At 37.6% G+C, this 26,834-nt stretch overlaps 1 protein-coding gene across 49 annotated transcripts in view; it reads right to left on the bottom strand.

Annotated features, from left to right (window-relative positions):
* LOC116939524 (neurexin-1-like) overlaps window positions 1–26,834 on the bottom strand; it is a 297,761-nt gene that overhangs the window by 11,841 nt on the left and 259,086 nt on the right. For 14 of the 49 annotated variants that reach the window (XR_004402416.2, XM_032948001.2, XM_032948011.2 and 11 more), the window contains 3 exons: window positions 21,035–21,124; window positions 19,308–19,642; window positions 1,339–1,426 (listed from right to left, as the gene is read on the bottom strand). Coding sequence is in view for 45 of the 49 variants with exons in the window: in XM_032948001.2 (XP_032803892.1) it covers window positions 1,339–1,426; window positions 19,308–19,642; window positions 21,035–21,124 (513 nt within the window). In the remaining 4 variants the exon portion in view is untranslated. The remainder of the gene's footprint in view (window positions 1–1,338; window positions 1,427–19,307; window positions 19,643–21,034; window positions 21,125–26,834) is intronic. The other 35 variants (XR_012941093.1, XM_076065041.1, XM_032948006.2 and 32 more) reach the window with 6 other exon arrangements.

The raw sequence follows: 26,834 nt of genomic DNA, 5'->3' as shown, positions 1-26,834 counted from the left end.
GAAAAAAAACACATTTTTACATTTGAGAGCATGATTTAAATTAAATCATCAGTATTTTAGCTTGATTTATTTTTCAAACATAAGTAAAGCACTTGTGGGGGGCAGCTCCTATACAGTATAAAAGTGCAGAGGATTGAAGAGAATGTTATGTTTTAGGCTAGGGTGCTTAAATTATGCATTTGTTTGTGAAAGTAATGCCAATGTATTGCCTATGTAGTGCCCTCTGTGTTAATGTTCTAATGCACAAATGTTATTTTTTTACAGAAATAACATACATGTTTAAGGAGTACATTCCAAATAATTCAACATGACATATTTATCCTGCTATTTGTATTCAGGAAGCTCTATTGGTACCAACAAGATAACAAATAAACACAGCAAACACAAAATATGTTTAACTCATGAGACATATATGGCTAAATGAATATGACATACATTGGACATGTCAACCATGGTAACATACAATGTTTAAACAAATATATATTGAGGAAAACAGGATGCACCATGGTGATCAAGTGTGTGTGTGTGTGATGGGAGGCCTTCGCTTGTTTGGCTCTGTGCGGTGTTTCTACAATTGAGATGGATGCTCTCCCATGAAGAAGGGGGTGGGTGAGAGTGGGAAAGTAGGGGGAATATGCATGGGGGTATATTTTCGAACATAAATAATCAACTTGTTAAAACCCTACAATGTACACACATTGCATCGGCACAGATCTTATATGGTTCTGCAGTTTGCATCGTACTAGGGAAAAAATGTGCACGGTACATTCCTTACCTTATTTTGTCAAAATATGGTGGTGATCATTCTCATCTGCTTTTTAAACTACCATGATGCTCATTAAATCACATTCAATCTATTTATTATCACGCAGTTCTCGTGCTATCTAGCATCATCATGTAATTATACTGTATTGTACAATTTGAATGAGTCGAATCTGCATTCAGCTATAGCTTAAGAATGCGGTATAATTCAGAATTGTGTTTAAAGCCTTTATTTACTGCTTCAGTCAAGTTCACTAAGCAAAACATTTAAGCCGAAATATCAGATATTTAATAAAACTGACAGGCTGACTGACATTTAAACTTGTCTGGTGGGCTCTATTAAGCATGATCTAATAGTATTCTAAACAAACAAATGTATTAACTTTAATATTACTAATGTTGTCTAATTATAACTATGCTAGCGGTACTTTATAAGTGAGGTAGTATGGATACATCACCAACTGGTGATTGAATCCAGTGTATATCATGGCATCACTTAACACATCTTAGGATGTCGGGCATAAAAAATCTGTTTACAGACAAAAAAACGTTAAGTATCACCAAAAATGAACTAACCTAACCCACCTGGGCTGGGATCGCACTCTTCCAGGTCCTCATCATCTGTAGGACACTCAGCAGAGGCCACCAACAGATCATCGCTGATCTGCGGGTATGAAAAGGAAGGGGAAAAAAAACATTGGGTTAGAGAAACATCTTTTTTCTCTGGGGTAAAACAAAATAGTGAACATTTACAGGACAGGACAGAATAAGTTGCAGACTGACAATGTTGGGGTTAAGTAGGTTTAGAATATAAAACAACATTACACCTGGGGAAATAAAAGTATATATAAACAGAAAAAAGATTACTTTATCATTATAAAAACAAAAAATATGCAATTAGGCATAGTGCATTCCTCGATGCGTATGACACATAATTAGTCCAAATTATTCCGACATGAAAAAAAAAATTCCATTGTTTAAATGTAAGCTCGTTGAAATCATGTATTGTTTGTGCATCAACTGGATAGTTATGTGTGCACGTTCACAGAAAAGATTGAAGCACTCCAAAAATAATAAAACATTTTTTTGCACAATCATACCAAACAAAAAGTAACTCCGTGTGAAACAATGTCTTAATGGTATCACATGGAGTATTTTATTGTTATTTTGTCTGAGTTGCTTTTTAACCCAACGTTATCAATCTGGACTCTTGCCGATCTTGTGATATTCGAATATCTGGGTGGATGGCGCTTGTTGGCTGAATGGCTCAATGACTGACACTTAAACGAATTAGATCACCCCTCCCTTGCCTGCCCCGATGAGTCGGATCGTCATTATTCATGGTCATTTTGAGAATGGATTATTTTAAGGTCTCGTGATGACTGTATCATCATTTATATACTTATTTTATTGTCTAGTTTGCATAGTTTTGTTTACTCTGTAAGCCCAAATACAACATCAGCTGATTACCATCACCATAGCATGATACATTCACTACTGGATGAAGGCCTCCTCATACCTTTACCATCTTTCATGGTTCTGCAACGTTAAAATTCACCTAGGAACCTGAACATGAGCTGATTTCATCTCCAAATTGCATTTCATTTGCATAAATTGTAAATAATGGGATTTTCATGAGCACAATTGAAAGCATGTACTGTGAGGGGAATACATTATTGTAATCGATTAATCAATGCACCATTAGATTCCTATCTATAAGAATACTTGGATGAGTCGAGACATTAATGAGCATGGAAATTCTAAGTAAATAAAATCACTTATATTGTTTCATTTTCATAATTAAATAATTGCATTTAAATATCGTATCATTAGTTGTTTATACGTCTCAAATAATTATAGTTGTTGACTAGATTTCTGAACATATATCATTAAAACCTAAATGGTCATGGGACAATATATTCGAAATCAGCTGAAAGTGCCATAATTAACTATGATAATTACTATTAATTATAAAATAATGGCTGCTTCGTCATAAGAATGTTGCAATTGTGCATTCATTAGTTCCTGCTAAAATGCTAATATAGTAAAAAATATATAATTTCCGAGGAATCTATATTTTAAATGCGTATTTTTGATAACACGATATGAAATATCTTTTTAAGTTGCCGCATCAGCTAAATTCAAAGACTGCAAATACAATATTGCATCGCATTATATTAACAAATACATCAATTGTGTTAAAATATGAAAAAAGCATAACACTCATTGTTGGTCAGGGTCAAAATGTATACATGCTCAACATGAGCAAAGGGTAGTGCTCATCTCTGCTGGTGGCCTTGAGCCAGAAATGATAAAAAAATAACATTCCCATGGCAAGGGCCAGGATGGCCATTGTTGACTTCCCATGTTATGATGGGTTGAGTTGAAGCCAGATTTAAATTCTCAACCTGCCAAGTGTTTTGAACATGACAGTAGATGACTGGATCGGTTTATGTGTGGCTACTGTGTAAGTATGAGAACTGGAAATAAACTGGGCTAATGATGAATGAGCAGAAATTAAAACATCGTGCTAAATATGGTATTTTGTGTTAATGTGAATTAACGACATTTAATAGAAAATGTGTTTTGTATTTACGTAGGAAACTACAAAGATGAGAGATGAATGCATATATAAACTTCATGACATGGAAATAAAAGAGGATGTTTTTGTTATTTGCTGATTTATATAAAACATGGCAATTTTGGCAATTATTAAGTTTCTCAAATTGTAAAGAAAAATATAAGGTTTAGAAAATAATGCAGTATGTATATATTCCATATGCTTTAACACATTACAGATGTGGGTTTCCTGCTGATTTTATACCTTTTTTTTTAAATTATCATCTTTGAGCTGTGCATAAGCCCCCTGCTGGAAGCATGACAATCCAGCGAAAGAAAACTGAAGAGTAATTGGGAATACAATTGCTGGCATTACATTTAAAATATATGGCCCAGAAGCCATACATGCATCAGACAGCTATCTTAAAAACATTGTTTCACGCACATGTTGAAAAGCTTCAAAAAAAATAAAACCATGTGGAGTCCTTTATTTAACTATGATATGGTATAATGACAATCATTTTTTTAATGTCAGCCTATATAAAGTGATACAATACATATTTATTATTCTGAAATTGTTTTTATTTTTATCGTAAAAAACGAGACATTCTTAACTATATATTTTTTTTTAAATAGAAATAATTATATAAATACATTTTAAGAAGGTACAATTTGCTCACAGTACAGTTCAATATATATTTAATATGAATGATGGTGGTGGTGGTGTGGTGTTAGCGCTCTGCACTATGACCCTGGGCCATGGCGAGTGATGTTTCAAGTAGTGCAGAGCACCCCTACACCAACCCACACTGACCAGCGCGGTGAAGTATGGTTAAACGCTCATGACGGATTTGGTGTGGGGAGGCCTTCGTTCAGCAGTAAATCGACAAAGGGTTTACATTTTTTTTAATTCTTAAGATGTATAATTTGCATTTTATTTTGGCTTAAGGTTTGATTAAATTCAAGGGAAAATATAGCCTAGGAGCGAAATTCATTAAATTACTTTTTTTTCCACACCAGCCTTTAAATGTAATAGGCATGTCACCAGAATGTGAGCCCAATATAAGAAGGCCAGATAATTATTGTTATTTTTCGCATTTTAAGTGATGCCACTGGGTGGCTCAACATAGAGAACGTGGATATATTGTATTTTCTCGATGTAGGAAGCCGGAAAAAGATATGCCTTCCATGTGATTAATATTGAAGTGCTCACACTTTATGAAAGGGAAATATCACAATATTCATGAGATTTACCAAAACACCATCAAAAGTCAATGTATGATCATTGATTAAAAGTTTATTTACAGCACACTTTGCTATTTTTAAAGTGTCGATATAGAAAAAAAGATAGCTAATGATTAATAGGAATAAGCATTTTTTTTTGTCCACTTTTGGATGGTCTCTCAATGCCATGTCGTTCACTGGGATTGTTTGACTTTACTTCACCACGCTGGTCAGTGCAGGCTGGTTCAAATATCACCACCGATGTCAGCTGTGGCCGGGAATCAAACACAGATCACTGGGTTTATATTACAGTGCGCTAACCACTGCAATAAAACGAGGCATCTGCAAATTGGGACTGCGTATAATTGAAGAGTGCATAGATAGCAAAAAAAAAAACACAAGGCCTTGCATGTGCCTACTATCCCTGGTGCCTGATAGGTAGTGCAGCCTCCCTCATTTAATTTCCATTTCCTTTACGCAAGGAGCAGCAAATTTGCCACTTGTCGTAATTGGCTCTTGGCTCGTGCTCTACCATTCTCACTATCGCTGCACAACAATCCACTTCACACACTGCCGCCTTGGGCTCGTCACATCACCAGTGGGCACCCTACCGCGTCCCATTAACAAGAGAACTGTGGGAAACTCATACCTAACAACACAATTCTCAGCGTGATTTACAATCTGTCAAGCGCAAGATAAACGTTGACCATACCCGACCGTCAACCTTATTTTCTTTAATGAGAGGTGGTTTTTTTCCCCAACTTTAGAAAACTCCACTACAACTCGCAGATAAGAAAATTGTAAAAACACACCAACTCAACTTGTTCATCAGGTCACAAAGGCCAGTGCTTTTTTTTTATAAGCATTTAAGAAAACAAGGTCGTAAACAAAAAATCCTACTTAAAACAAGCTACATTTGACACTAAAATTATTCACTTAATATAAATAGCATCTTCTTGCTTGATTGAAATTTCCATATAAAGACATTTATTCCAGTGGAACTGTACGGCAAAGTATGCAGAATGAAGATGCCATTGAAGAGCTCTGCTTTAACAAGCTGATTCAAATCGACGGCTTTGTGCATCACAGCTTTGAATCTTTTTTTTCCCACCGGAGCGTGCGACACACATGGGTGAAAAGCCGAGATATAGCACAGCACAATGCTTGGAATCTGCCACGCCTTTGATGAATTATAGAGTTCCTCTCTGGGCACCAGAACAAGCCAGCAAACCTTGCACCTCATAACTAATTGCTTCTAGCTAGAAACAAGCGAGCTCAGTTGACGTCATTGTCCCGACGGTGCTGATTGTGTATTCAGAAGTCAAAATATGCCTTCTTTTCCTCTTGTGCATAGAACCTCTAATTTCACCTAACACCGCTTCCCCTGACAGTCCATTATGACATATGGGTGTACACTGGTGGTTTGGAATGGGAGGCACACAGGGGCTACTGGCAGGTTGAGAACAAGGGGTGAGCAAAGACAGGGAAAAGCGCTAACAAAGACCCGAGGGATTGTTTCTCAGACTCGCGATTCCGCACTGTATATGCGGCTGTGCTCAATTTCCTTGCAGGGAAAATATTCAGCAACTTCAGATTGCCGTGCTTTCTAAAACATGAGAGTAAAAAAAAAACATTGTCAAAGGAATATAGAGCATGAAATGGGGATACGACCTCAATGTGAAATGTGAAAGAGTCCACCTGGCAAGCTGCAGTATAAACGTCGTGCAATTAAATGTCGTGCAATTATTATCAGGAGTATGAAAGGAATTGTGCTTGAGTATTAGTAATTCGTTTACCTTACTCTACATATAACATGAACATCATAGCATCATATCTTTACCATCAATGGAAATTATTACTAGCAGTGTAATACCTTTATCTTACTAATGATCAGTCATTTATTTATCTTACTAGATATGTAGCATGAACAGTATATCCGTATCATAATTGCACTGCAATGATAAAATGTACAAATATATATTACGATCCTATACCCTCCACTGTAAATTATGCAGATGATATTAATGCAAGAGGGTAGAAAATAAATGTGTTGGAGAGATAAACAACGGTTATTCAGCTGTGTTTAATTTTTTCAGGACAAATGTGCACACTGTCGTGTTGGCATATTGTCTCATAAACAAGAAGTAGCGTGTGAGCACTTGTTTCATTACTACGAGCTGCTCTGAAAACGCCTATACCTCTCGGAGCATTGAGAAGATTACAGGTGACAAAGACACATCAGTCTGGATCTACCGTTCACGTAACAAAAACGGTTCTTTACGCGCGTTGGACCAAGTGACTGGTGTAAAGAGACGAAGCAAGTCGATCGAAACTGATTCACCACTTGAACTGCTCTTGGAGAAAGAAGCCCCAGAACTCAGAAAATATGTCCAAAGGCAAAAAAAAAACAACGTCAGCTGGCTCAAGACGGGGATCACGGCTAGTGAGATGAGAGGGGAAAAAAAAAACCCCCATTAGATTCCAGACAGAAAGTGCAATGCATGTTTGTTGTAAACACTGTGTGATTCTTATTATGTGATTTAAGAGAAATCACGAAAAGTCATGGCATAATTCCTGCTCCACCATAATGCAAGTAGATTGCATAGCTTATTAATCCACACATTTCAAAGATATGTATGTGTTTTTTTCAAAGACATTAACGTGACAGAACTATACCCATATTCGTGGTTCTTTTGGTAAAGTCACGTAGAAGGGAAACAATAAAATAAAGCCATCTTGCTACTATGAGAGATTCGTTCGTGAGGCTATCCACATATACAAACACAGAGACAATTTCAACCGAGAAAATGGATTATGGCTTAGCAATCATTGGAAGGATTTGATAAACCATTTCGGGTCTTAATTGATTGATCACGCTTAAGGTGGCTTTCAGACCGCATCCATTATTTTTCGTCTCCCCCCTCCTCTTTTTCGAACATAGATGGACTCGTCCATCTGAACAAACTGTCAAATCGCTATCCATGGTGCTAACGTTAAAAAACCGCCACTTTTTTCAAATTTTCTTGTTGTGGTTTTCACACCTGATGATGAGTGTTTGTGTTGCAGTCGAAACGTTGTGAGAATTTTATTGTTTTATATTTTTATCATTTTATTGTTTCCCTTCTACGTGAGTTTACCGAAAGATCCAAGAATATGAATCCCTGCAGTCACGAAAGCTTTAATCAGAACTATACCCGTTATGGAAAATAAACCCATGGAGCTATAACAATGAAATGAGGGAAACAGATCTTTTTGATCCTAAAATAACCAAATCTAAAAAAAAACACGTGAAAAATATTCTCATGATTACTTTATTATTTTGGTCTTTCAAACAACCTTTTTAATGGAATTTTGTTCAACCATTGGGGTTAAATATCTGCATTAGGAAATTCTCAAATAGCGAAAGTCACTTGGGACACATCTAGATTGTTGGCACTCTAACATAGGGTGGAGATGAAGTGTAGCTGATAATGTCCATGGCAAAAAAGGGACTTGTGAAATGCAGCGAGCAGTTAAATCTTGTGCCATGTAACACTGCATTGTCTTGAAGAATGCCCAGATAAGAAAATATACACAACATAGTGACAGACTGACAGAATTGGGTTAGATATTCATAAATGGTGTGTCTTTGCCAGATGTGGAGGTCTGCGGATATAGAAGGGAGGAAGCTTCTATAGATACTTTAAAATCGTGTCAAAATCTGTTATTCAGAAAAAAACTCAATTGCATATCCATAAATTTATAAACAGCAGAATTTATGCAAAATCATAGCGGCATTGCTTTGCAGAAGGAATTGCATTGCTTTAACAAAGCTGTATTGAACATTAAATACGCTTGATTGATCGGTATGAATGATGTATTAATTTATGGGAAAACATAATTGAGGCACAGTCCTGTAAAATCTTTTTTTAAAAATTTAACACATCTATAATATTGCTCATAGAAGTGTAATATTTAATTTAAAAATATCATTGTTGCCAGCAGAAGATATGATGTGCACTCTCCATGCCACATTTTTGGCAAAGATTTCTGCTGAGCCACCCACTAAATAGCAATTACGATGATGATCAAAACAATATTTAAGTGCTGGTAGTGGCATTAACATTTTAAATGCCTGTCATATTACCAATACTGGGCATTGTTCCCAGGCACTATTTAGCAGAAGTTCTGGGGAAAAAATCCGTCATTTTCTTGTTCTCTTGGCATCAGTTGCAGTTCAGTTTCTTTCTTCCCCACTCTACCTCTTCGCCATCAGCATCCATCACAGAGTGAGACAAGCGTGTCCGTGGGGTCTGTGATAGATTGCTTCATTTCGCTCGGTTTCCTATGGCCCTGCCCTCATTTCCAGGCCGCTATTCAGGAGGACCAGGCGAGTCAAGGAGACTGCACCAAGGCAGCCCTCATCATTGGATGGAAATGGAAGTGCTGGCTTTATATGGGCTCATACATTTTAGCATATATCACACATTATATTTTTCTGGCATGTTAGCACTTGAAATACATGTTCGGCCAACTGTACAATATCTACATAAAAATTGTATGAGTTATTGCACTGTCACTAATTATTATTTCAAATGGGCCTTATACAGCACTTACAAATGTGTAGCTTAAGAGGCAAGCATTTCGAGTAAGATAGTTGCAAATTCTTGCAATTACCAGAGACCCATGCTGCAGTAAGCTTACACGTTATCATGAAAGTGTTACCTTATCAACATATTTTTTTCCTGCCTCAGTAGCTCTCCCGCTATATTTTTTCACCTGATGACGATTGCTTGTGTTGCGATCGAAACGTCGTGCTATTTTTTTATTTTTTTATCTATGTGGCTTTACCGAAAGACCCAAAGAATACCCTTTGCAAATTGCACAAAGTCTTACTCTGACATGAGCTTTCAGACATCTCTCACATCATGAAAGATAAATTAAATTGCTCGATTTATAATCAGTCTGCTGAAGAAAATTGCAGGTGCTAGGCTTTGCGAAAATGTCGCTGTTTAAATGCTTTCTCATATAACTCACCACAATGGCTGCACTTTTTAATAACCCCAGTTCATTTCTCTTATGTTACACTGGCCAGTCAACTCATGCCCCGGTCTGGCTGATAGTCCCCATAGACCATAAAATAGAAGGCAAAGCAATAAGAAACCCTTTAGGAATTCATGGAATAAATTAATCCTCACAGTAGGAGGCATATCACCAGACATGAACAAAATGGTAACTTGAAAAGGGGGAGTAAGCTCTTCTCATGAATAGTATTTCACTTGGTTATTTGTAACCTAACTCATTTCAGGGTTGGCAAGAATATTATCAAGAATATTATCTTGCCAAGCAGGGTGGTGGTGGCAACAAGATCATTGGGCACAGGCATATATTTTCCAAGAGAGAAAAACATTCACGCAGATTTAAACAAATGACTGGCCACGAGAATACAGTTATTACCCGATTACGGAACGGGAAATGCCATTTATAACTTTGATTAAAAAAAAACATTGTATGCAGTTTATTTAAAGGCATAGCCACCAAAACGTTCATGTTTATTTCCAAGTTGTTCTGAAGACAGATCTGAATATGGAAGGTATATTTGAATTTTGCACAATCAGACATGTTTCTTGATATAACCCTACACCGATGTTAAAATGCACGCCTTCACACATTGTAAGGAGGCAAAATAAGAACATTTGAATTTTATTTTAATCTACAGCATGAAACCAGAAACAATGGATAACCATGATGGAATATGGATACCAAGAGCAGTTATTGAATGTGGACCGAGATGAAATAAGGAGGCAGATGAGAACAGGATGGAGCACTTTAGGAAATATGAACTTGATAACCCAAAGCAATATGTCAATGCGACAAAAGCAGCATGTTTTTTTAATCAATGGGCATTACCTGCTGTGACATGGATCAGGAGCATGGACAAGGACAAAGAAGATGGAGCAGAAGCTCAGAGGTGCACTAAGAAGCACGGGGAGATGCATGCTTGGGGTTACACTGAGAGACGAAAACAGGAACACATGCATTGGAGAACGTACACAGATTAAAGACAATTTTGACTTGCGAGAAGGGATGATGGCCAGTGGGCAAGAGCAATGACGTATGTTTGGAATTTATTTTTGATTTGTGACAAAGGTGGTCCTGTTTAGCCAGTTTCCTGGCTATTCTACAATGGGGATAATTTGGTGTGGCAGCCAAAGCAGGAACGCGTTCAAAGGATACATCCACCGTGAAAATGGAGCGATGACATCATATTTATTTACAGGTACTAAGTGGATCTTTAAATCGGAGGATCTGGAGTGATTGTGATGGCTTGAAGCGGCCTTCATCCAGCAGTGGATACATCATGACTGATGATGATTATAACAGTGTGCGATCTTTGAGCGAAACTTGATTATTTTGTACAGAATAACACGTTTCAAGCCAGAGTATGAGCAGTGTCTGCTCCCTCTCAATAACTAGCCACAGAACTGGTTACACACATTAGCCTCTCCTGTGACATGCAAGGTGAGAAATAAAAATAAGGGGCGGCACAAATATTTTACTGGACAATCAACAGCTGACTTGGGTTGATCAACCATAGGGGGAAAAGGGCGATAAACGTAAATGACTGTATCCCGTGACATGGTGCTTTGTTCCAATTTTTTTTTGTACGGCCAGCAAAGTGTCAGAGATTTCATTAACTGATACTGCTGAAATGTTGCCCAAACATAATGACTTGCAATGCTGCTCCGGAGTGAAATGAAGCTGGCAGGCGTGCAATAAATTAAATGTTGAGTTCGAGCTATTCGTGAGTAATATACAGAATTTGTCTGTAACTGCGGAAGGAATTGGATGATGTATTGCCCCGCGCTCATATTAAAAGGGCAAGGCTTTGCCGATTTTTATCGTTGTCTTGAAGCAAACATTGTTTTTTTTTTAAATGGACAACAGATTCACAGCAGATCTTGCAATGTATACATGTTTACCATGAATGTATCTGGCTTGGGAAAGATAAAGGGCAGTTGAACAAAAATGCTCAAGTTTACACATTAACATTTCACTATCGTATACTTTCTGTTTAATTATGGCTACTAGGTTATTTATTAAGGAATTGTATGTTTGGTAATTACCATTATATAGACATCTAATTTCCAATCGTTTTTTTGTTTTCTTATAACTGTGTCATTCATGCTATTAAATTCGGAAGAATGTTCAAAGTTGGGATTTAGATGATACTTGAACATGGAGCATAGAGCGGTAACACAGTGGTTAGCGCATTGTACTTATAAAAATGGTGGCCCGAATTTGATTCCTGGCCATGGCTAACATCAGTGGTGAGTGATATCAGTGGTGAGTGATATCAGTGGTGAGTGATATCTTGAACTGGTCCTGAGGCCCCTAAACCAACTGTCCCCAATCATCGGGCATATACAGTGAGGGAAAAAAGGATTTGATCCCCTGCTGATTTTTGTACGTTTGCCCACTGGCAAAGAAATGATCAGTCTATAATTTTAATGGTAGGTTTATTTGAACAGTGAGAGACAGAATAACAACAAAACAATCCAGAAAAACGCATGTCAAAAATGTTATGAATTGATTTGCATTTTAATGAGGGAAATACGTATTTGACCCCTCTGCAAAACATGACTTAGTACTTGGTGGCAAAACCCTTGTTGGCCATCACAGAGGTCAGACGTTTCTTGTAGTTGGCCACCAGGTTTGCACACATCTCAGGAGGGATTTTGTCCCACTCCTCTTTGCAGATCTTCTCCAAGTCATTAAGGTTTCGAGACTGACGTTTGGAAACTCGAACCTTCAGCTCCCTCCACAGATTTTCTATGGGATTAAGGTCTGGAGACTGGCTAGGCCACTCCAGGACCTTAATGTGCTTCTTCTTGAGCCACTCCTTTGTTGCCTTGGCCGTGTGTTTTGGGTCATTGTCATGCTGGAATACCCATCCACGACCCATTTTCAATGCCCTGGCTGAGGGAAGAAGGTTCTCACCCAAGATTTGACGGTACATGGCCCCGTTCATCATCCCTTTGATGCGGTGAAGTTATCCTGTCCCCTTAGCAGAAAAACACCCCCAAAGCATAATGTTTCCGCCTCCATGTTTGACGGTGGGGATGGTGTTCTTGGGGTCATAGGCAGCATTCCTCCTCCTCCAAACACGCGAGTTGAGTTGATGCCAAAGAGCTCAATTTTGGTCTCATCTGACCACAACACTTTCACCCAGTTGTCCTCTGAATCATTCAGATGTTCAATGGCAAACTTGAGACGGGCATGTATATGTGCTTTCTTGAGCTGGGGGACCTTGCAGGCGCTGCAGGATTTCAGTCCTTCACGGCGTAGTGTGTTACCAATTGTTTTCTTGGTGACTATGGTCCCAGCTGCCTTGAGATCATTGACAAGATCCTCCCGTGTAGTTCTGGGCTGATTTCTCACCGTTCTCATGATCATTGCAACTCCACGAGGTGAGATCTTGCATGGAGCCCCAGGCCGAGGAAGATTGACAGTTCTTTTGTGTTTCTTCCATTTGCGAATAATCGCACCAACTGTTGTCACCTTCTCACCAAGCTGCTTGGCAATGGTCTTGTAGCCCATTCCAGCCTTCTGTAGGTCTACAATCGTGTCCCTGACATCCTTGGAGAGCTCTTTGGTCTTGGCCATGGTGTAGAGTTTGGAATCTGATTGATTGATTGCTTCTGTGGACAGGTGCCTTTTATACAGGTAACAAGCTGAGATTAGGAGCACTCCCTTTAAGAGTGTGCTCCTAATCTCAGCTCGTTATGTGTATAAAAGACACCTGGGAGCCATAAATCTTTCTGATTGAGAGGGGGTCAAATACTTATTTCCCTCATTAAAAAGCAAATAAATTTGTAACATATTTGACATGCGTTTTTCTGGATTTTTTAGTTATTCTGTCTCTCACTGTTCAAATAAACCTACCATTAAAATTATAGACTGATCATTTCTTTGTCAGTGTGCAAACGTACAAAATCAGCAAGTCATGTTTTGCAGAGGGGTCAAATACTTATTTCCCTCATTAAAATGCAAATCAATGTATAACATTTTTGACATGCGATTTTCTGGATTTTTGTGTTGTTATTCTGTCTCTCACTGTTAAAATAAACCTACCATTAAAATTATAGACTGATCATTTCTTTGTCAGTGGGCAAACGTACAAAATCAGCAGGGGATCAAATACTTTTTTTCCCTCACCGTAAAATTGTGATAATGATGATGAATATATAATTAATGAATCAAGAAGACTTATCCGTCGGTGAGAAGCTTTTTGGCAGTTAGGTATTTGTTTCAAGCTTCAAGGAAAGCCAAATAATGCAGAGCAAGCAAATTGATTCGAGGAGCCAGTGAGAGGTGAATGACTCGATCAGTTGAGTTGCATGTATGGGCCAATGTCTGGTGAGAGAGAGAGTGTTATGCCATGTCTAGCAAAAATATTATGGGAGAACCGAAGAAGAAAGAGGTCAATAAAACTTGTGATGGAATAGGACATTGTAAATAAATCATGGCTTGTGATGGTTTTATTTCACCTGCATGGTTGAGATTTATAGGTCATTACATCGGTGATGTGTGTGTGTGAAGTCAGTTTCAGAATGCATATAAACCCTCTACAGGATTGCCGCTAGCAATCCCATTATTAAAAAATCACCAAGTAAAAAAAAAATACATTAAGTTGTATTACTGCATTGGAGCCGATGTGAATTATTAAGCTTCTATTTAAATATATTGCTTGCACATTTGAAATGCCAATACCCCCATGAATTACAGTTCTTTGTCGTTTTTTTTTTCAGTGTACTTATTGCCATGCCCAGGAAATATTACGTCTGTCTCTCCATCCATCTGTCCGTTCATCCATCATCTGTCCACCTGAGGACACTTCACATGATTTCACAAAAAAAACCCCAATTGGCAATTACATTCACTACATAGCTTACCAGTACTCATATATTTAGTTTATGGGAAAGAATTGCAAAAAAAATTATGTTATAAATGCATTTATAAACCTTTTCAAATGTTATCCTCTTCGAAAAACTTGATTACTGTTATTAAGCACCTGCGTAGTATTTGCTTCTACTTGAATGTCTGCATAGTGCGCTATGTTTGAAAATCCAGCAGGATACAATAGTGCAAAACGGTTAGTCGATTGGCAAGGTGTGGGGGGTAAAGTCTGGCCAGCATGGAAGGTGGGCCCAAATTACCCTCCAGAGCTCTCACTGTAGTGGCCTTTATACCAACAGTATTTACAGTGAGCCAGTATTTACAGGGCTGCACCGTAACATTTTTGTTCTATCCAAAAATATGCATTCAGTCTTTACAAAAAAATTGGAGTTAAACATCTGATCACTCCATATTTTTGCAATTAATATAAACAATACAGTGTATTATTAATATGTACATTTTTGCTTGTATAAAATAAAAAAACATGTAAGGAAATTACTTCATAAACCTAGCAGTTGATAGATCCTAAATTACAGTTTTAACTTGTGTTCACAACATTAAAATACATTGCATGCACACTCATTTGGTTCCACAACAATATATACACATTTATTATTGCGGCTTCACAGGAGTCATTTTAACTGAGAAGCTACCTTGGCCAAAAACTATTGCATCATTTTTGTCGGAAACATTCCCGAGCATTTGCATTCGTATTCTGAGTAAAGGTCCTTTATCTTACATTCACTTATATTAGTCAATTATGACTGGTTAAGAGTCACGTTTGGAGAAAATGTAATCTACTATGGCACCTTTGGAAGGCCCTCATCCAGCAGTTGATGAAGATTCCAGTGGCTTTAAGGCTCAATATTGTCACTCTTACCCTACTTTGCCAAAAATGTAGCACTGAAGTCAACTGTTAGACTGTGAAGCAAAGAATGTGTAGAATTTGTATGCCAACAATTCTAATTGTGATAGTTTTTGTATTTAATATTTTGTGTATAAATTCATGCACAATACAATTGTGACTACGAGCAATTTGAAACCATTTCTTATTGCTCTGGTTGTAAGTGGCTTGGTCAATTCTCAGTGAATATGAAAAATTTTTTAATCACAAATAAATGTGTACCTTAATTAAAACCAGTTGGCAAACTCAATTTTGTGATGATTCACGGGTCTGTAAAGTGCTTTACGGTTGTCTTTAATTATCTGCCACCCAAATCTGCCAAGATAAACCTTTACGTGGGGTTATATTGGGTGCATTCACATCGTATGATAATTGTCGGAGATTGCAGTGAATTGAACAAGTGTAGGCTTTCACACCCAATATGGTTCACACTTGGTTTTTAGGTCAGATCGTTTGAGTAAATTGCCAATGTGTCATACACCCTCCTCCACCTGGCACAGACAAATTAGTAAAGTTGTCACGTAAAGTTGTCACGTGAACACGCAGGCGAATTTCTGTTAGAGAGCAATCCACAACATTAACAATTTGGTAGTAGGTGATTGCCAGAATTGTGAAAACCTACTCCAGTCTTGGGCCTTAAATATATGGTGTAATGTTATCAATATGCCCCTATAGGTGACCATCAACATTCCCTAAACACACCTTTAATGGAAATCCGATTTGATTAGTCAATTCCGTTCTATAGCTTTGACAGTGATTATTAATTACATACCCAAAAATCCAGCAGTTTAAGACGAAACTAAAGACGTAATTTTTCAGATAGTATATGAACAAATCAAACTAAGATAAACGTTTATTTCAGGAGGGAAGGCCACTGAGGTATATAGCTCTTTATCAGAAGTGACCTGGCCACAAACGGCAGGTCAACGAAGTGGATTATCGCGTGGAAATATATGACAATCAAATACTCTCAAAGCAAGTTTCTAAACGTGGAGGGAAAAACCGGAGGACCCGGAGAAAAATCCATGCGACCACAGGGAGAACATGCAAACTCAAAATACACAAGACTTGGGATCGAACCCACAATCTCCTGTATACCAAGTAAGGTAGTTAACATATCGCCATCATGGCACCCCCGTGGTGGCATGTCCACTTCATCAAATGCAGTGGACAAAAATAGAGTCATTTCAGGCACAGTTTAGCTTTTAAGTTGTTTACTCTTGTTCGCGTACATTGTCCATGCTGCATTGTTTCCCCACATTGTTCTGCAATCACTGCCTTACTAAGCGATTCCCTTGTCGTTATTGCATACATCCATTTCTTCTGGCACACTGAGATGAACCACATGCGAGGCACGGTATATACATTAAATGATAATTGTGACGCTTCTAACACATTTTTTTAGAAACATATTGTTGGTTATGCACTCATAAATAAAAGCATAGCCCTTTGTAATCCACTACTGAAGGTCTTGCCCATGCTGTGTCAGTCTTGGGTGATTGTTTGACCATGCTTCACCAAATTGGTAAGTGCAGGATGGCAAAGGAAGGTGCCCAGGATTGGTTCAGATTTCACTTTCCACTGATGTTAGCCTTGGCTAGGAATCAAACTCATAACACAGGGTACTAACTACCTATGCCACCGCTGTGCTTATAAATGGCGCTGTATTAAAAGACAGCCATTCGTGTGGAACTGCTGGGCATATAAAATGCAATTAATTGAACTGGCACAAACACTAACATACCGTGTAAGTGTATCGGATTGTGAGACGAATAAAAGGCTTCTTGTTCTACATTCAAAGTCATTTATGATCTTAGCTAACAGCACGCAAAATGCTGAAGCAGTGCAAATCGATTCTCTCTCTCTCGCCTGTGCTACTTGTAGTCTTTCTCAGCACCTTCTGAAGCTCCCTTTACAAGCAAAAGCTATTCCAGTAATCTGAATTATTAATACATGGGCAGAGTATTGATTTAAACCCCTCAGCTTGAATTACACATTGATAGAATTTATCCCCGCATACCGATAATGCTTTCTGGGGTCAAAAGGAACGCATAATTTTTTTCTCAAAATGTTAACACCATCAAAAAGTATGAAAAACAATAATATAAAATCAAAGAAGATGGTGCATGTAAAATTATGAAAGAGGGCAGAATGAAAGTGTCAATCTTTTTTTTAAAATAAACTTTTTGGAAGTGTTGCATTCACAACTTTTGCTCAAAATTTGTTGTTCTTCATGGCAACCCATTTTTCCAACCATCCATCCGTTTGGCATTAAAAACCATTTAACGCTAATGCTACCTCACACCTCCAATTTGCACGGTTGGTTACGTGCAATGCGAAATAAGTTCAACATATACACATACCCTCTTGTGTCCATCTAATTAATTGACTGAAGTGTAAGTGTGATTATAAATTTATTCTTTATTAAGTAACAAAAAACACAATTTGGATCATTTTAATCAGAATGTCTTACTGACTGGAAATCATTACATACTTTATTAAAATCGATTTTTTTTTTTAAATTTGTTCATTCATGCACCATTCTGATTTTGTTGTTACTGTATCTCTGCTCCACATCTTAAACCACACATTTCTAACTTAATCCCTTTATACTGCCGGTGTGCACAGAGGAGTGGAGCGATGGGGGGATTAAAATAACGTGCCCATTATTTCATCTGCTGCACCAGGCGATGGAATTAGACTGGCAACCTCTGGATTGCAAGTGTGTTAACCAGTACACCCCGCACACATTTCTTTGCAATCTCATTTTCACGTCTCAAAAACATTTATATATTCGTCTTTGCTTTGGAACCATTACAATATTATTGCCACTGCATCGACATTTACCAGGGCTCACAATCCTCATAAAGTGAAGCCATTCAATGTACATGTTAATATAGTAGAAATATGTAATTAGTGTAAAATTGTGAAGACTTGTTTTATTGTACACATTGCACTAAATGAGATATCCGAGTTTTGTCAGGGTGTCATGGATCGAATATGGTATGAGCAACAGGAACTAAAGGGTTACTGGAGGTGGGACATGCTCGCGCATATACCAATGCAGTAAGCACACAGCCACCCAATGCAACAGCAGTGCTTCTTGGGTATAGTTACGCTAAACCTTGGTTATTTTCCATATTAGCACCTCCAGGCCCTGTGTAGGTCGCAAAATGCATAGGATGAAACATATCCCATTCGAACCACAGCACTGTTCAAATTATCTTTGCATTGGTTACAGGTTTACCAGATGCACTTTTTTTCATAATTTTAGAAGCAAAAGTTGGGGGTGCATCTTACAATCTGGTCGGTCAGTTGGCCTTACCTGGTAAAATAAAATACAAAATTTAGTTTAGCTTACATGCAGTGTCAGTAAACGAGGGTATGGTCAGTGGAGGTTGATGAAGGAAGAGCTCCAGTTCAGATATCACTCACCACATATGTCAGCCATTACCAGAAATTGATGTCAGATTGACAGGTAGCTAGGTTCATGGAGCAGTGTGCTCACCACCTGCAAAACCTTATCTTTTTAATTTTCTTTTTTAATTGAAAAAAGACTCTCATACGTGAGAAAACAGTGGGACATCCAACATATAAAATGTTTAAAATATTAACGATAAGAAAATATTTTAAAGGAGGAAACATTGCGTTTTGAGATAAATAAAAACAAGACCTGCAATTTATAGCAAAGCCTGCAATTGCATTACTGACACGTCTCCTCTGGTTTCAAAGCATCGAGCACTGATGAAGAGCAAACCGAAAATGAATGTAACGCTGAACGCACATCGAGGAGTGTAGAAAATTAGCAGGGCAAATAATGTGACGGATTTGAGTGCTAAATAAGAAACCAAGGGGAAAAACAAAAGAGGAGACGTGATTGAAGAAAGGCAAGACTCAGAGGACTGGTGATTATACATACGTGGATACGCACCGAGCTGAGGGAGTCGCGGGTGGTGGGTGAGCGTACTCGGCGCGTTGTGGTGGTAGCCATGGTGGTTGTCGTCTCCATGATGGTTGTGGACATCTCTGTGGGTAGTGCCGTGGCGGTTGACTCAGTGGTGAGGACAGAGGGCACCTCGCCCACTAACCGCACATTGCCCTCCGTCCTGATGTTGGGGTCATTCTCAGCTGTCATCTGAAGCACTTTGAGCCCATTGTAGTAGATTCCAGAGAGCTGGCCCTGGAATGGCTTGTTGTTGTCTTTGCCGCCAATTTTGATTGTGGCCTGGCTGTTGAAGATTGTAAGTTGACGGCCTGAAATATAAAATTGTGTTTTGTTCATGAAAGCTATGCTCGTGTTTTTTTGTTTGTATATGTAAAATGATCAACACTGACAGTTTTTCTCCCACATGTTCATTAGAATTTGTTACCCTTGATCGTTTGAGAAATCATGCATCATGATATGAAGCCAACAATACATGCTAAAAAGAGCAATTTATTGCAGAATGATCAAATAAATCTGCATAGAAACAAAGAGGTTTGAAATGAGTAAATAAATCTTGCACTTAATGAGAGTGGATACACGTATTTTTTCCCATTTTGTGGCAAAAAGGTCCTTTATATGTTTGTCAATTCACTTTTATGTTTATGAAAGAACAAAATTATGCAATCCTCATTTTTTTTACATTCACTGAAAAAAGTTAACATGATAGTTCTCGTTCTATAAGGTACTTGCATTTATTTAAAATTCCAATATGTATTTCAAATTCGTGGAGTTACTATTATTTATAATATTCAAGAATGTATCCTCACAAAAAGAGATATAATTGGACAATCTTATTCCTTCAATGAGATGTTACGTTGTTTTTTAAACCAAAATTGTACTTTGATTTATAATAAACATATATATTTTTTATGTATATACAGTATTCATGAATGTTATGATTAATAGTTGTATACGTTTAGCTTTATTGAGAAAAAAATAATGATAATGTTGACTACTTATCATTCATACATTGTAAAAATTAGACGACGTACAAAGCACTTTAAAAATCCCAATATTTTAAAGAATATTTTCAAAAAATAAAAGCAGATTTCATAAATGTTGTGCCTTCTGGATTTGTTTTTAAAAATGAAAATTATAAACAATATGAAAATGAAGAAATGGCAAAGCACATGTTAGCACACATGCAAATGGAATTTTTTTGGAATATACAGTATTTTTTATGCACATTTTAATGGCATGTTTAGGGCATAATTAAACAAAATTATTAAATGATAATGATTTATAAAATGTAACAGGACAGTGGAATCATTTAAATGCATTTATATTTAGTAATGTCATTTTAAAACTTAAATAAACGTTAAAGGGACAATGTTGTGCATTAAAATCACTTTAGACGCTACTTTGAACACAGAACGTACACTTTTATCATTTAAATGGTCAAATTATTTTTGTTGTTCTTTTAAAACTTAACCTATTTTGGTCCCTTTAACTGTTTACTGTTTACCAAGAGTGCCTTAGAATAACATTAGTTCCAATCTGCAAACAAACCAAATTATGTTAACGTTAAATGAAAATAGCATTAGACTTTAGTTGCAAGTTTATGCCTTTAACATTTAGAAGGTTAAAACAAACATTAGTGGTGTTATGATGAAAATTATGTCTGGTTTAACAAGTTAAAAGTTTAATCGAGGCGTGGTTACCTTTGTCGAGTAGCCAATCATCAACTACTCGACCGAGTCGATAGGGGATTCGCTGTCTAGCGAGCGCCAGGCGTTCATTATCAATGTTTCCTTTAAAGTTTAAAGAGATATTTCAAGGGTTAAAAAGCTGACAGGTCAAAGGTTATTCTTTAAAACAAGTGAATTAGAATCAAGTTTAAGTATTATACAAAAATGTCATATAAATTACATTTAGGCAGTTTTTTTTTCACCAGCTAATTTATTTGTTTGGCTTTTGAAGAAATACAATTGTTTTAGCCTTCATTCTTTTACCTTTAAAGGGTATGGCTAACCAGAACCCCATTGTTATTTAGTTTTTAAAAGTACGTAAATGTGCTTTTACTGATAAAACATTATGTTTATTTTGAAGCTTAAATTTTATTGTTTCAGCCTATAGTGTTATCTTCTTAGTGCATGCAAGTTACTGCCTTGCATACTGCATTTTATATTAACATTTAATGTTTATGGTTGGAGATTATCGTCGGTCTTATGAGCAACTTTAAAATGGTTGTTCTTGTTGAATATAAACATATAATTAAATTTTACCACGAGAAAATAGTTTATAACTAAAGTATTGGTAAAAAGGTAGGTTAACTGCATCTATGTACACTATTATTAAGAGTACAAAGGAATGAAGGAAGCATCGCCAAATTCAAATGATCAGATTGCCTATAATTGTTAAATTTTAGTTAGTAGGTTCAAAATATATTATAACAATTTGCACTGCCATCATGCATTTTGGGGGCAAAATTATAAATGTTTAAAGGCCAAATAGAACTTCATACAATATAATGCTGAAAATGTGGCCTTATGGCAATATTGCATTTATATGACATTTTTATATAATGCATATTAAATAGCTATGTTTTACAAGTTGCTTGAATGTCTTCAACAAGATTCATCACAGAACATTCACAACAATAACAGCTTCAACAATATTTAGCACTTGCTAGCGACCTTGAAAAATACAACATACTGCTGCATATTCTTGCAATTACAATCTGTTTAAATTCGAATACAATATATTGTTTTAGTACAGCCATGCATACATGTACACATTTATCATATACATATTATATATGCTTGCTAAATAATGTTTCATTTTAAGTGGATAGTAAGTACAAAACAATGAACCTAAATGGTGAATAGCTCTGGTGTTTTATGATTATGTAAACCTCTATTTTTTAAATTTCCAGCTTTGTAATATCTTAAAAGCATAGGCTTTTGATTTAATTAACCAATTTTTAATGAAAGTCCACTTCCAATTTTACGTTTCCACTTACTGAGAATTGTGAATATCACTTAAATGTGTAAAAAAAAATTATTTAGATTTAACCTGTGAAAAAGTTCCTATTATCTGCAGAAATTTTCCAATATAAATTAACCCATGACAAAACATATCCAAAACAGATCTCTAAATACACAATAAATACTGACAACAAAACTGTTACTGCTCCTTTCCCAAAATGTAGGCATATTGTGAATACAAGGCCGACATACAAATTAGCCACATTTCAACTTAATCAAAAATCTGATTTACCCTGTGGTGGAGGAAATGAGCAAACAGTGTCTTCAGCATGTGCTCAATCACAACACCCAACACAATTTCAAAAACTTACCAGGGTGTCTCGTACAATTAGGCATTCATATCTGCACAACCTGATTTAGTAAAAAAAAATCCTAGGATGTGAAAGTAATTTGCTGAGGTTAAGAGAAGCTGGGCATGGTAGTAAAGCCGCACAATTACCCTGCGCTAACTCCTACTGTGCATTACATTTTTACATTCCCATGGTGGCTCTATACGAAGATGAGCTACTCAATCTCCGAGTTATTTGGAGTGAATTAAAGTCCAAGCTCTGAAAGTGGTCCATAAGGATTTATGTGCAATTATGCATTGGCATAAATTGTCTCAGGTTGGTACAAAAAACCCTTTGCAAAACTAAATTGAGCGAATATTGTAATTCGGCATCCTACAAAAATGAATACAATGCATTTTGTCATCACCATCCTTCATGGTCTGCAATCACACACCTATCTTGTATGTTCAACTGTTTTCACACCGAACATAGCCAACCATGCTGTAGCTGCGCATGAGCTGATCTGATCGATCCATCCACATGGCGGTCGTCGTTTTGGGTGCGATTCCCTCCTGTGGCTACCATTATCAGTCTTATCCATCAGATATCATCTCTTTTAGTGATGCGTTTTGCCCAAACCCACTTAGTTTTCTTGTCTCTCACTAATTATAAGCATGCGTCTCTCCATGCCTCTTAGCATACTTTTCAGTTTTTGTTCAATTTTCTGATTCATAAATCATGGCAGGTAATATGCACTGCTATGCTGGCTCTTCTTAATAAACTTTAAGTTCCCAAATGCACTCTAACCTGCCCTCGATTTTCTCTCTATCCCAGTGTGCTTTCAGTAATTTCCCTAGGAATACAATAGTGGATGGTGACCTTCAGTTGTGTCCCTCTCACAGTTATTTATTTTTTTGCTCAGCATATATATTTTTACGTTATGCAAAATAATAACAATGTGTTTCCAATATATAACACCTTTTTAGTCTGCGATGCCTCCGTCAACGCCCTATCAATTACGTGCGCCTCATAATTGAAAAAAACACACCTCCCTTTATTGAAAGAAAAAAATGTCAAACATGTTGGGTGACACGTAAATAAGGTTACATAAAAAGGGGACTTTAGGAGGCAATGCGATTTACTGTTGCACGACTGTGAAAGTAATAAACGTGTTCAACTAGAAGTATTTAACGTCTCATATAGATCCTGAGCTTTATGGACAATATTAAATATCACATTTGTCAACATTACTGCGCAACAGAGGCCTGGGTGTTGTTTTTGCTAAATGTCACTTGGGCTGGCTGAGTGAATGTATTGCAATTTCTTTGAATGAAGAAATAAGTGTTATTCTTTAGGAAGAGTCATATTCCTTGCAAAATACTCAAATTTAAATGCAATATTCTTGATATATATTTTAAAATTATAAAAGGCTCAGAAAGTATAAACTCATGTGTAAACTCATTTTTAGTAAATGGCATATCTATAACGTATCTCATTTAAAAGCAAACACGTGAAATGAGGAATTTTACTACCGCTGGTCCAGTAGTTCCACTGCTGGATGATATTTTTTTCCGCCTGAGGACGACCGCTTGCTTGTGTTGCGATCGAAACGTCGTGATTTATTTTATTTTATAGCTACGTGACTTTACCGAAAGAACCAAAGAGTATGGATTCCTGCAGTCACGAAAACTTCAAATCTAGATGAATAACGTATTTAGTCCATCTTCTTTGGTTCTTTCGGTAAAGTCACGTAGAATGAGTATTTAGTCCAGTCTTAAAAGCACTGATTGTTACGGCCGACCGGACTACAGTTTATGAGCACAGTGTTGGTTGCAGCATTAGTCCTGCCGTGAATCAGATGAAAAGACTCTTATGTTTACCTGCCACAAAACCTTTCGTAAAAAAATAACGTGCACCTCAGCGTATCTACTTTACACATATCCCACGCGGGTGTGTTCAAATGCTAAGCATTAAAAATTCACCAAGGTGATAAACGCTATGCATGCACACTTCTTATAGACCATGCTCAGATAGTAAAATCTTTGCAAGGAAGCTATGATTAAAGCCTAAAATAAGAAGTCTGAGTTTAATGCCTAACATAAAACCAAACCGAGAAGCACATAACCCATGCTGTAATGAGAAATGTTCCGAAGTTACCAAGAATTTATACACGTATGCAATGTAAAATTTCACACACGTGACATTAACATAAGCTCTCTCTCTATATAAGAAAAAAATAATGTAGGGCACTAAAAATGTCCGACGCTATGGATGCTCTTAGAAATGATTAAACACTTATTTCACATTCGAGAAAGATTGTCCTTAATTGGGCCTCAGTGGTTAGGGGTGGAGCGGTGATTTCGCAGTTATCGCATTTTGCTATGAACCCATCGATCGACTGTTGGAGATGGGCACCACCCGTGGGGACCACCATCAATGTATATGTATGCACGCATGTATGTATGTATGTTGAACTTCTTTCGCGCCGTACATAGCCAACTGTGCTAATCGGAGGTGCGTATTCGATGTTTCGGGGTGCAGCGGTGGTGCTGTGGTTCACGCACTGCAAATTAGAATCTGGTGACCTGACTTCACGGCTAACATCAGTGGCAAGCGAGATCGGAACCAGTCCTAGGTCACCCCCGTACACGAGACCACACTGACCAGCATGGTAAAGTATGGTCAAACACCGCCACGACCATGTACAATATATTTGTGTATCATCATCACGGTCCGTGGGCTGATAGCCTGAAGGTGTCCGCTGCACTTTCCTCTGTCTTGTGCCAATATGCTCAAGTAGTACAACATCGTTTTGCCACCAATCTCTCTTGTAGTCATCAAGCCATTCTCTGATAGTTCTTCCACTCTTTCTGGTCCCCTTAATTTTTCCAAACAACACACTTTTAATTTTCCTGTTGTACATGTGTCCAAATAGTGCCAGTTTCCTTCTCATCACTGCCTGCATCAGGTCCTCTTCTGTGTGAAACCTTTTTCTTATGTCTATTTCGGTCAATCTTTGGGTCCAGCTTACAGTGAAGGAAAAAAGTATTTGATCCCCTGCTGATTATGTACGTTTGTCCACTGACAAAGAAATGATCAGTCTATAATTTTAATGGTAGGTTTATTTGAATAGTGAGAGACAAATTAACAACAAAATCCAGAAAAACGCATGTCAAAAATGTTATAAATTGATTTGCATTTTAATGAGGGAAATAAGTATTTGAGCCTCTCTCAATCAGAAAGATTTCTGGCTCCCAGGTGTCTTTTTTACAGGTAATGAGCTGAGATTAGGAGCACACTCTTAAAGGCAGTGCTCCTAATCTCAGCTTGTTACCTGTATAAAAGGCACCTGTCCACAGAAGCAATCAATCAATCAGATTCCAAACTCTACACCATGGCCAAAACCAAAGAGCTCTCCAAGGATGTCAGGGACACGATTGTAGACCTACACAAGGCTGGAATGGGCTACAAGACCAAGCAGCTTGGTGAGAAGGTGACAACAGTTGGTGTGATTATTCGCAAATGGAAGAAACACAAAAGAACTGGCAATCTCCCTCGGCCTGGGGCTCCATGCAAGATCTCACCTCGTGGAGTTGCAATGATCATGAGAACGGTGAGGAATCAGCTCAGAACTGCACGGGAGGATCTTGTCAATGATCTCAAGGCAGCTGGGACCATAGTCACCAAGAAAACAATTGGTAACACACTACGCCATGAAGGACTGAAATCCTGCAGCGCCCGCAAGGTTCCCCTGCTCAAGAAAGCACATATACATGCCCGTCTAAAATTTGCCAATGAACATCTGAATGATTCAGAGGACAACTGGGTGAAAGTGTTGTGGTCAGATGAGACCAAAATGGAGCTCTTTGGCATCAACTCAACTCGCCATGTTTGGAGGAGGAGTAATGCTGCCTATGACTCCAAGAACACCCATCCCCACCGTCAAACATGGAGGTGGAAACATTATGCTTTGGGGGTGTTTTTCTGCTAAGGGGACAGGATAACTTCACCGCATCAAAGGGACGATGGACGGGGCCATCTACCGTAAAATCTTGGGTGAGAACCTCCTTTCCTCAGCCAGGGCATTGAAAATGGGTCGTGGATGTGTATTCCAGCATGACAATGACCCAAAACACACGGCCAAGGCAACAAAGGAGTGGCTCAAGAAGAAGCCATTAAGGTCCTGGAGTGGCCTAGCCAGTCTC

The sequence above is a fragment of the Petromyzon marinus genome, chromosome 6 (assembly GCF_048934315.1).
Source record: "Petromyzon marinus isolate PM22_M1 ecotype Great Lakes invasive population chromosome 6, UKy_Petmar_22M1.pri1.0, whole genome shotgun sequence".
NCBI classification, from domain to species: domain Eukaryota; kingdom Metazoa; phylum Chordata; class Hyperoartia; order Petromyzontiformes; family Petromyzontidae; genus Petromyzon; species Petromyzon marinus.
Note: the sequence above shows the minus strand (reverse complement) of the source record. Positions and strands in the feature narration are given on the sequence as shown.